Raw genomic sequence first — 12,301 nt, 5'->3', positions numbered from 1 at the left:
TAAATTGCTCTACACAAACTTTCTACTGCTTACACATATAACTTAGCAGATTGCGCACACACTTGCACAATAATTAAGACAAATGTTGCCAGGCAAACGCATTCATCAACAAAACAATTAGATTCGATGACGTTGTTGGCGAATTTTTAGATATCCGTTCTCACTATCATTAGATTTCGTAAACAATACTATAAATATGCTATAAATTTTGTAGATGAGATAATTACAAAGTTTTCGTTATACCTCGATCTAATAATAGTCTCGGCAAAATTCTGCACCATAAATGCAAAAGAGACGAACTTGAAATTAATTTGAACTTGAAATTAATTTCGGAAAGTCTTTTGTAAATACTTTCAATATTCGATTATGGTTTTGACTGAACATATTGTCGGATATTTCAATTTTATTTTTGGGTATTCCACTAAATTTTTTTTCGCCCTCAAAATTGTTTGAGTACAGACCCAACTTGAACCTACTATTATTTCATCATTAGTTTAGGTTAGGATCAGTTTACTAGGTCAATCCTAACAGGAATCTCACGTGAACAGCTTAGAACATGAAATCCTCACAAATCGACAAAGGTCTTGTAGGCTCTCACAAATTTGTTAAGGCTGTTAATGTCAGTTTCAATCTCAGCCTTGCAACGGCTGGACAATGCAGGAGAAACCGCCGGGATGTTTCAGCCTAACCTTCCGCGCCACAACTTTAACTATTTGCGTCCGACAAGATTTTTAGCTTTACCGCATGAATCTTTATTGAACAATGTCCTTTGAAAGCTCCTTCTATTTCGGAAAGATTAACTTTACCAAGGGAAAGTAGTTCAATCGATCTCCTGCGTTCTGCTCTAAACTAAAAGGATTTTAGGATTTAGGAATGACAATAGAGTTAAAACTCATTCCTATTCCGATATGAGCGGAACAAGAGTTGATCGCTATATTTTCTCTATAAACAATTTTCAGCATACAGTAGAGGCCCGCTAATCCGGATCAATTAAAACCGGCCCCTATCCGGAATATAAGGGAATCCGGATTACCAAAGACATATCAGAACTATGTACTCGTATTAAGAAAAAATATTTATAAATTTCTGTTTGTTTATTATAACAAATAATACACATATTCCAAAAAAAAACTTAAAACAATAAATCATAAAAGTGAATGTAGTGAATAATAAATGTGATCCGGATTAGAGAATACGGATAGAGAATGTCGGTCCCGATTACAAGGGACATAATAGAAATTTTGAATTTTTTAACCCTGTCCGGATTACAGTGGAATCCGGATTAGGCCGTGTCCGGATTAGCGGGCCTCTACTGTATACTCTAAAATTGTAAATTTATGCTTTTCAATTACATATTTTTCAAATTCTTTAATCTTATATGCTATGCTCATTTATATTTTATCAATACCAAAATGTACTTCGATTAATTTATATTTATTAATAATCGATAATCGTTGATATTTATCGATATTAATCGATGTTTTGATCTCTAAATAAACCAGTTTATATTTATTAAAAAGATATAAATATGTAGAAATACTTTTAGCTGCGCACAAGGCATTATCTTTGATATCAAACGCATTTAGTACAAGTAAGGAGGGGCTAAGTTCGGGTGCAACCAAACATATTATACTCTTGCAATTTACAAAAATCAAAACCAGGGAAATACTTTATGGTGTAAAACGTCAACCTGAGAATCGAAATCCAAGCAATTTTATATATACGAGTACATATACTATACTATATATAACTCCTATACTGACAGAGACATAAGGTTTGTTAGAAAAACGAAAACCATTATATGCAGTATATGGCAGCTGGGGTAGTATCGACTAGATTTTATCAATTTTTCGAAATACTACATACTATTGACATGTTACATACTAAAAAAATAAATCATATAGAGTTAAGTCAACCGGAGTTTCGAAAATCATGATATTAGTTATATAGGAGGTTGGTCAAGTTTTTGTCGGATTTTGTCTATGTTCGGCGCAAAGATACACTGTTATGAGTAAAATACGCTCTCTCATTTTCATTGAGATAACTCACATATTGGCTGATATATTCAGCATAAAGTCACCTGGAATTTCGAAAATCTTTATATTAGGTATATGGAGGCTCAAGAAAGTAATGACCTGATTCATGGCATTTTTAACATACAGACATACCATTGTCAGAGAAAGTACTATTCCTGAATTTCAATTAAATAACTCACACATTGACCGATATTTTCGATCAAAAGGCAACTATTGGTACTGGGATCCAAATAATCGGTACCTAGGGTCTTGAACAATTTTTGTTGGAATTGAAGAATTTTTGATCATAAGGTGGCATGCACTAAAGGCATTATTCGTACAAAGTTTAGTCCCATTATATTAATTGATTCTTGATTAGTGTACTGAAAAGTAAAAGAATCAAGTAGAATTTAAAATTGTGCTATGTGGGAAGTAGGTGTGGTTATTGTCCGATTTCGCTTATTTTCACAATGTGACATAAAAATATAAAAATAATACCACATACTAACTTTTGTTGAAAACGGTCAGTCGGGTTGCGAGATATGGGATTTCAGTAAAAAGTAGGCGGTGCTACGGTGCAAAAGGCTCGCTCAATTTTTACCCCGGTCCCTATAAAGCTTTGACATATCATACTGGCGGGTTGTTACGTTTCTGGCGCATTTAGTTATTGATTTATCGTGCTTTTAGTAGTTTTGAACAGTACCATTATATGGGAGTGAACGAGGTTTTCATCCGATTTCGTCCATTTTCACATTATAGATAGGAGTTAAATTACTTCCTAAGACAATATTTATAGTATTCTTTTATTGAAAAAGTAAGTAGGTACATATTTCTGGTACTCCAAAAGTCTTAAGAAAAATTTTAGAATATTAAATTATTACCATTCAAAAACCATAGCAATTTTTTTATAATCGTTTGGTTAAACATTTAGGGTAGTCAGAGTTTTCAAAAAATTTAATTGCATTTTTTTAAAGTATATTATCTTATTATTAACTGAAAATTTAATGTAAAACCGACAAATAATTTTCGAGTCTTTCGATAATTAGCAAAAGGTTCTTGAATTAGCAAAAGGTTCTTGAACACAGTGCAACGTTTTCCCAAAAACGCTCATAAACGGCTCAAAAGAGATCAATTAGGCACTGGATCATCTATTAATAAAACATTTTTCTTTTCTCTAATAAATTGTTTATGAATCTCCAAAGAATAGTAGTGGTCACTGCAAGGAGTTTTGTGTTCAAACGTCATCGATATAAACAGCCTTTATTATTAAAATTATTAATTCGTTTTTCAGATTTATGAGAAATATCTGACTTTAACTTTTCTATTATAAAAAGTGAGAATTTTCTGTTTTAGTATCGATATTATAAAATTTTAATCGATATGTTTCTATGTTAAATTTTGTTCGATAATAATTAATCGATAACTTTACAATTCTTAAAAAGTCAAAGAATGCCGATGCAATTTTTGACTCTATCAAATTGATTGCTCTTATAAATTTTTGGTTAAGAACAGAGTTCAAAATTTATTAGGTATCATTCTAATAATCATTGTTAGATAGAAAATAATAGAGGTTTTGTACTGTGACCTGTGATTCATTTTGCACTTTCCATATCAGATATGGTCAGAAAGATCCAGAACTCTGAACAATTCCAGGAACTTGCTTTACGCAATGGTGGTGATATGATCCCTACACACGTAGATGGATCCAAAGGCCTTGAGTAATAATCATCCCTTTCTATTTTTTGTTCGACTTTTATTAGTAGGCAAGGAGTGCAAGAATCCTGAGCTCAAAAAGATGCACTCAATACCCAATTCTCATACTAAAAATAACCCAAAAAACATTTCAATGTTTTCAAAAAATTTTCTATCGTTGTAAAATTAATGTTTAAGATTAAATAGACTAATTATGTGAATAAAGGCGAAAAGTGTAAACAAAAGCATTGTCCTAATTATCTATTTATTGCTATCTCAGACTAACTGCACTCGCATAAAAGATCAATAAAGACTTTTCAAACACAAAATTACCGCAAAACCGCAAAACGAACACAAAACCATAAACGAAAATAGCAAATGGGCACACACACACATGTTTTCACACGCTTTCAAATGCCGGATAGTCGTACCTAATGTTTCATAAGTTCATAAAAATACGATTTGATGCACAAAGCAGAAGCACGACGGCACAAATCAGCTCTGTTTTCCCAAATGATCAAGTAATCCGTCAAATTCGCGGGAAGCCATTCAAATACACAATAGACTCTTTAGTATACCCGGTCTCCTCGCGCCGCAGGGCAAACAGCTGTCTGCTTTGCTTGAAACGAGCTGTCCGTGAGTAGCGCGAGATAAACAACAGACACAGCGAGAGATCTTGCAAATATGCAGCACAGAAGAATTCTTGGTGATTTCCAGGCGAATTTTTGTCTTTTGTTTGTTTTTCTTTTTTTTCTTTGCTTTGTGGTCCACAACGGTAAATAAAAGCTGAAAATAGCGCGCGAAGCTTTAGTCTGTTATGATTATATTTATAAACTTTCTTTACACAATTTATTTATAGTTGTTGTTTTGTTTTGTTTTTTTCGTTTCAGGTCTTCCGTCAACTGGAACGTCCTGCGGAATTGGAACGTTTACAGTATTTGAAGGGTGTTGTAAAGACACATCGCGAAAAATTCATCACGACCATATTGAATAATACAGATGTGTTAAATTTTAACGAGCTGATAGCGAAGGAATTAGCAAAATATGAGGTGGTAAGTATAGTCAAAAGAGCGAAGATTTCAAAAATTGGTTTTTTGTGAGTATGGAGGGGTGGTTAGAAAATTATTGACAGCATATTTTCACTTTGATCCTTTCATTTTTGTTATTTTATCTCTCTGTTCCAATAAATTTACTCCTAATATAAATTTTTATCGCTTCTTACACTTTTCAAAAGCTTCAGCACTGGCCTATGTGGGACGAGTAGGAACAACTTGTTAGAGATAACTGGCTTGACTTCGTTTTATTTACTTATTAGTGTTATGTTTTCTGTTTAAAAAGTTAATTATGTTTAAAAATTATTATACCGAAACATAAAAATGCAAAAAATAACTTGTGCGTAGGCCGGGAATCGAACCCGGATCAACTGCTTGGAAGGCAACTATGCTGACCATTACACCACCAACGCCACATCAGCAATCGCTTCAGTCAGCTTCCATCCGAGTCACACTATAATTCACGCTTTTGCAGCTTAATCAAAGCTAAAAAATAGTTTGTGCACTAAACGACGCTCAATGAGATAATAAAAATTTATTGCTGAGTTGTATTTTTGTTTGAGATAAGAGAGCGCGCCAATGACCTCATTGTGGTACATGATGACTTCCAAGCATCGAAAAATGTCACAATATTTAATTTATAAAAATTATTATACATGTGTATGTATTAAAGTGTTCTCAATCAAATATTTAACTCAGCTCTTTTAGTGATTTTATAACCTGAACAAATTAAGTTTACCACGAAGTTTGTTACAATTAGAAGTAAAAAGGAGGAAAGGGGGTGCTAAGCATTTGCCCGCGGTAAATCAAGCCTTTCGTACGAGGAGCCTAAAATCTACAAAAATGCACTGTGTCTATTGTTTTTGGCTTTGAAAAAAAAATAGCGCCATAATATGCAGTTTGAACAAATGTCACCAGTCATGAGTCGAATAGGTGCTCAACTGGAAATAACGGGTTTCCAATAGGGACGCTACAAAAGTAGACGAATAGGGCAGCAAACGACGTCATATTTTTCCCGCTCTTTTGACATTTCTCTTAAGTAAGGTTTGCTATTTCATCATGGAAAGATATACGATCCAACAACAAGTCGAAATTATTAAAATTTACTGCCAAAATTCGGAGCCTCAACTTTAAGAGCGCTACGTCCAATTTATGGTCGTCATAATCGTCCTGTCAAATCAACAATTGAGCGTCTAGCGGAAACATTTGAGTCCACAGGCACAGTACAAAATGTTCCCATGCCAGTGAGACAAATAAGCGGCCGTAGTGTCGAGAATATTGCTACCGCTGGCGCATCAATTGCGGAAGACCCAAATCAGTCTCTCACACGTCGTTTTCAAGTGTTGGGCATCTCTGTGACGTCGTTGTATCGAATTTTGCGCAAGATCTTGAGCTACATCCTTGCAAGATCAAATTTACGAAAGAACTGGAGCCGCTTGGCCACCAGAATCGTCGTATGTTCGTGATTTGGGCTGGGCAACAACTTGAAAATGATCCGGATTTTCATCGAAAAATCATCTTCAGCGTTGAGGCCCATTTCTGGCTGAATGGCTTCGTCAATAAGCAAAATATGCGTTATTAGTCAGGCAGCAATCCACACGTACTTTTGTTGCTTGTTAGCTTTGGTTACAGATCTGACTTAAATCTGGTACCACAGGGAGCAGTAAGCCCTTGGAGTTCGTTCTAATCTGCTCATTGCGGTCGGATCTTCAAAGAGATTCATGGTAGCTGTAGTTTAAACCCAAGTGCGGGGAGAACTGACCTTGTGTCAATTCAGTGTGAAGTCGCATACCGACACGGTTGCAGACCGAAAGTACGGAAGAGGTTTTAGTTCGGCCTCGAACCCGACCAAGGAGGAGTTAGGTGTCCATTCCATCAATTGGTTTGGCCCGTGTTCACCTTAGCACTATGGGGTGAGGCCGTCGACGGCAGGCTCCCACGTAAAACATCTGCACTCCATTTGTAGGTGAACATGGCTACAGTTTTAGTGATGTTGAGCGAAATTTTGCACTTTTGGTCATTATTTGGAGCCGCCGTAATCAGACTAATCAGCGACTACATATAGCCGCCAATTAAACCTGCCAATCAAATTCAAGTTAAAGGTCTTTTTTGTACCGTTTATGTTTTAATAAATGAACCTGGGAAAGGTTTTTCAGCTTCGGTGCAGCCGAAGTTAACACTTTTTTTGGTATTTTTTTAATCTTCTATATTCTGAAATTTGTTCGGAATCAGATAAAAAATCTCGAAGATTGCATTGCTTTACTCGAAATTATAATTACTTGAGTATTTGTTTCTGACTAGTTTATGCCTCTCTCCTAATAATATACATGTTTTATGAGGAAACTACATTCATCTTTGTCATGAAGGTTAGGGGTTTAAAAATTCGAAATCCGATTTTTTGACGGAATCTAAAAAAATTATAATAGAATAATAATAATAAATAATAATCGAATAATAATAATAAAATTTATTCGAAATAAATTAGAAACTCTAAGCAAATTACCTCAAAGCTCAATAATTTTCAGTATTTATACATGAAACCACAAAAATAATTAATTTATGTAAATTCGCCGAAACAAGACAAAGCCATTACACATATCATGTCAACTAAAATTTACCTATCAACCCACCCATACACGCCTAACTAAACCCTTATGTGTAAATATTAATAATAAACAACACATTATCGCTCACGCAGGCCGTGCAGGAAGCCGCCGAGGGTGGTCTACTCATTGAGGCCGATAAAGACTTTCCAGAGCCCTATGAGCGCTGGAGCATTTTACAAGCTGTGTTCTTCTCATCGACTGTGTTAACGACAATAGGTAAGTGCCCAAGCAACGCCACGATACACACATACACACACACAGACATAAATGCTAAGAGCAACAGTTCCCACTGTGCCTGAAAGCCTCGACAACAAAAGCAATTTGAAATATTATTTTTGCATGAAGATGTTCGCCTGAAATATAAACAAAAACACAAGTGAATAATAAACAGGCAGACAAATATAACACATGCCTCGTTATAAGCGTCTGCACTTCAGGGGAAGAGAGAGTAAGTCATGCTGCGAACAAGAAAAACTTTTCTCTCCGCTTTTCCCTTTCGGCACACTGTTGGCATCCTTTTTAATATAATATAAATATATGTGTGTGTTGTTGCTGTTGTTTTCATCCTGCAGGCGCATAAAATATATATTTACATTTTACCGTTGTTTTTAGGTTATGGCAACATAGTGCCCGTAACGACGGGCGGACGTGCTTTCTGCATTTGCTTCGCTCTGATCGGCATTCCATTTACGCTCACCGTCATCGCAGATTGGGGTCGGCTCTTCGCGACGGCCGTCTCAGTGTTGGGCAAATATATGCCAAGTAAGTAGTGCGACAATGGACTTCCCGAAAGTGTTCATTATTATACAGGTATAATACAGCTGCGGTCGAAATAATAAGTACAGTTGAGTTATATTATGGCTTAGATAGATTCGGATAATAGTGTTGCTATTCTGGAGGGAAAACTTGATAAAATTCCATACAGGTTATTTCATTAGATCAATCTAAACTGGCCTAGCATATTTTGTTCCATAAAAAATATACACAACTACTTCCAGAAATCAAATCTTAGATAAACTGATCTTCCTTAGTAATTGGAACTCAAACCCTCACCGTCTTTGTTACCAGATAGTTCCAAATGGAAAGAAAGAAGTGAACAGAAACATATTTTTTAGACTGCTCGAGTTAGATAATAGATACTTCAAAGATATACTATCAAAGTCAGAGGAGTTTTCTATAACTTTTTCTTCCATCGCATCTCGTAGTTATCATAAATGTTTAGTATTTAAAGTAGGTACTCTGAGTCATAAAAAATTACCCTGGACTCTCAAAACTCGGCAAACCGCTTTGAACCTCCCACAAGTTTGTTGAGACGGCTAATACCAATTGCTTCAGGTTCGCCGAAGATATGACTGCCCAGATGTTTCAACCACAATCTTGAAGAAACTGGACATGGGCGGAGAAAGTTTCAGGATGTTTCCACAAGTTTTAAAGTTAGGGTTCGTGAAGATTATCAGCTTCATGCGCGCCTATTAGATAATGTATTAATACGGTAAAGTAAACCTTACTGCGAACAACATCTTTTGCTCTCTAAACTAAGCCAACCCATGCGAATTCCAGAGTTCCAAGACTAAGACGCAAAAGTATTGCCGTAAGGTAAATCTTACTGAGAACAACAAATTTAGTGAATATCATGCAGTCTGTACTAAGCCAAATCACGCGAGGACGACGGAGACCGGACTCTTTCCCCGCCAATGCAATCGAGACAGGGCAACTTGGGTTCTCATCGGCTTCGCAGTTTCTGGTGAGTCCGCTAGGACTGCGCATCCAAGCAAATATAATAATGAAGTAGGTTCTAGCTACCTTTAGTAAGAACAAACACTGCTTGACTAACTGTGAGCGCACAATGGGCGAACTCAAAGCTGGTATTTATTTTCGCTCTGCTCTTAGAAAGACGGTGCATTTTCGAGCAATACGTATACTGCTACCTTAATGGCGACTAGCTCTGCTAGAAAAACGCCACAATAATCCGATTGACTAAAACTATGGTCTAAGGAGAGCTCCTTTCCTTTCTTCTAAGGTTGATCATTCCTGAAATAGCGTACTGCGTATCTTCTCCAGCGACTGCGCCCCATCCACATAAGCCTCGTCTAGTACTTATTGAAAATTTTAGTCTTTGATAACCAAGACATTTTAAGAACCAGACATCATCCGTTGTCTTAAACTAGGACAAGAAAACTTAACTTTAGAAGCTTCAATATCCGCTAAAGTAAAACCATGGAAACTCACACGAAAGTTCATCATTACTACTCAGTACCTGGATCTATGAAGACGAAATTATACTTAAATTAAAAAGTAATATTTATTTCACTTCGTTTAGGCTAACATTCTTCTAACGGATCTTCTTAGTTTTAAGTTATTTTCAAGCGCTTAAAGTCTTAAATATGATCGTTATCTTCTAATTAGTAAACCTTGAAGATTCTCAAAGGCCTAAAAAATTACTTCTAGATATATTCTAAGGGTCTTCGAATAGTATTTCAGAGGCCCAGGCTTCTCTGCCTCATTCATCAGACTCATAATATGGATATTCAGAGACCAGTTACCAAGAGACTCGTCTTACCTTTCTTATACTCCATTTTATAGCAATTTTACTTATTATTTTGTCCATATGTGTAGTCAAGTATAAATGCACAGCGCTTAGGGCATTACTTACGAGCGCATCCTTTATATTTCTCTCATCTTATATTTTCTGTTTATAACATCTTTTACACAGAATTTCCGAGCTTTACGAATTTCATTGGCAAAACATGGTTCTACGCCGTTTTGGCCGTTTGTTTTCTGGGCGTCTACTTGGCTGCGGGCGCTTGGTTGCTGCTGCTGTGGGAAGATGACTGGACATTCTTTGACGGATTCTACTTTTGCTTCATCACAATGACAACCATCGGTTTCGGCGATCTAGTGCCGAGTATGTACAGCCGCCATGCTTTGGCGCTTTTGTCACTACTTCTCTCCCTTCACTCTTGCACTCATTACCATCTCAATTTATTTTATTTTCTTTTTATTTTTCTTTCATCGCAGAAAAACCGAATTACATGCTGCTCTGCACTTTATACATTCTCATCGGTCTGGCGCTAACATCCACCATTATCGAGCTGGTGCGTCGGCAATATGCCACCAGTTGGGCGAAGCTGCAAGTGAGTGTTGCATGCTGCGTAACGGTTATTATTAGCTGCATGGCAATAAATTCTCGAAGCGTTTGCGCTAAATCAATTATGAAACTTTTGTATCACTTTTCTTCTTTGTTCGCTTTTGTTATTGTCTGCGTGTATGCGCTCTTTTTCCAATTCGTTTTTCATCTGCTTTTTTGTTTTTCTTGTTTTTTTTTTTGTCTTTTTTATTGTTTCTAGGAACTTTCCGGTCCGATGGCGGAGACTTTGCGGCGTCTAGGCGAAACTGCTGGCTATGGCTTGGACTACATGGCCTTGCAGAAAGTATTAACGGTATGTATGTTTGTATGTGTAGTCGCACATAGCGAAAGTTAGCGGGGAGTTTTAATTGTATAGATAGTTTAAGGGTATCTCGTTTCGATAAACAAAAACTATTGCGAATAGTTGGTTTTTAATATGGATTATTGGTTAATGAAATAATTATAGCATAATATACATAACTGTATGTATATAATGTATATTTTCCATAATGTAAATATGTAAATAGCATACTAATGAAAAAGTTTGTTAAGACTCGAACTCAGACAATCATGGAGGATTAGTGGCATATTACAGCTCTTCATCTTATGACTTATTCTTAGTTGATGAGTTCTATAATCAAATCCCGACAGTTCTATCACCTTTCCAAAACCGACACCTAAACTGACTTACTACCATTAAAAGAGTTGAGTTGAATTCGTAAACTCATCTGGCCATCTTATGCGAACTTCACTATTGGCGGTTGCTTTAACACCAAATCTCATTGAGAACTTTCTTGCTGACTCATAAAAACTTCTCTCTGTTAGTCGACACAGCACGCTTTACATAGTTTGGTCAGCAAATTTCACAGAAGTGCAAGGCAATTTTTCATTGTTACTCTCTCATACAAATTCTGGACTTAGATTTGGCAATAAAAACTTGTGATCTCTAACTAGAAAATTCACAAAGTTGACGCGTTACTCACTGAAGCTTTATCATTGTCTTTCGTTTAACTATGTTTCCCTTTCAAAATGGGTCGCAGTTTTGCAAATATACAAATAATCATTCTCCTATAGGAACACCCAATTCCTCTACTTTGTGAAGGCCTAAGCGGTTTTGGACAGTTCCTCAATGATACCTTGATATTTTCTTTCTTCTAAGTTTGATTTCAAAGCTAATATTATTTTTGAGGTATTTGTTTTAATTCCAAAATGGAACAATTAATACCTTTACTTAATTTCGATGAGAGAATTGGAGATTCCAAGTGTGACAAGATCCTTCTCCACCTGGTGTTTCCAACGGAGTGAAGGGTTTCCTCTTCGTCTGCTTCCCTCGGCGGTTACTGCGTCGAATACTTTCAGAGCTGGGGTGTTTTCATCCGTGGTTGATGAGTGACTTATAGAGTTTAGTCCTTGATCTTCGAAAGAGGACTTTACTTCTCAATTGCCCACTCAGTCCGAAATAGCATTTATGGGCAAGAGTGATTCTGCGTTGGATTTCAAGGCTGATATTGTGGTTCCAAGATAGACGAAATTATTTACGACTTCGAAGTTATGACTGTCAACAAGGATATGGGAGCCTAGTCGCGAGTGCGATGACTGCTTGTTTAACGGCAGGAGATATTTCATATTGCCCTCGATTCTCTTTTCACGGGTCTTTTTCGCGGTGAATATCTGGTCATTTGTTGATTTTCCGAGCCTAAAACCACACTGATAAGGTCCCCTGTCGTCTCCCGCCTGGAGAATCTGGTTCACTATCTGCTTGTATCACAAGTAAAGAAAATGTTCTAAACACTGTTTATACTCGTAGGC

General features: G+C 36.4%; 1 protein-coding gene and 1 non-coding gene across 4 annotated transcripts in view; one reads left to right on the top strand and one right to left on the bottom strand.

The window, feature by feature from the left end:
• LOC126758557 (TWiK family of potassium channels protein 9) overlaps window positions 1–12,301 on the top strand; it is a 93,759-nt gene that overhangs the window by 75,982 nt on the left and 5,476 nt on the right. For all 3 annotated transcript variants that reach the window (XM_050472874.1, XM_050472875.1, XM_050472876.1), the window contains 6 exons: window positions 4,598–4,759; window positions 7,458–7,581; window positions 7,978–8,127; window positions 10,079–10,270; window positions 10,384–10,499; window positions 10,713–10,805. In XM_050472874.1, the coding sequence (XP_050328831.1) occupies window positions 4,598–4,759; window positions 7,458–7,581; window positions 7,978–8,127; window positions 10,079–10,270; window positions 10,384–10,499; window positions 10,713–10,805 (837 nt within the window). The remainder of the gene's footprint in view (window positions 1–4,597; window positions 4,760–7,457; window positions 7,582–7,977; window positions 8,128–10,078; window positions 10,271–10,383; window positions 10,500–10,712; window positions 10,806–12,301) is intronic.
• Trnag-ucc (transfer RNA glycine (anticodon UCC)) lies at window positions 5,101–5,172 on the bottom strand. The gene has a single exon. It is a non-coding gene; the product is annotated as a tRNA-Gly (tRNA).

The sequence above is a fragment of the Bactrocera neohumeralis genome, chromosome 5, assembly GCF_024586455.1.
Source record: "Bactrocera neohumeralis isolate Rockhampton chromosome 5, APGP_CSIRO_Bneo_wtdbg2-racon-allhic-juicebox.fasta_v2, whole genome shotgun sequence".
Lineage (NCBI taxonomy): Eukaryota > Metazoa > Arthropoda > Insecta > Diptera > Tephritidae > Bactrocera > Bactrocera neohumeralis.
The sequence above is the reverse complement of the archived record's forward strand: the minus strand, read 5'-3'. Positions and strand labels throughout refer to the sequence as shown.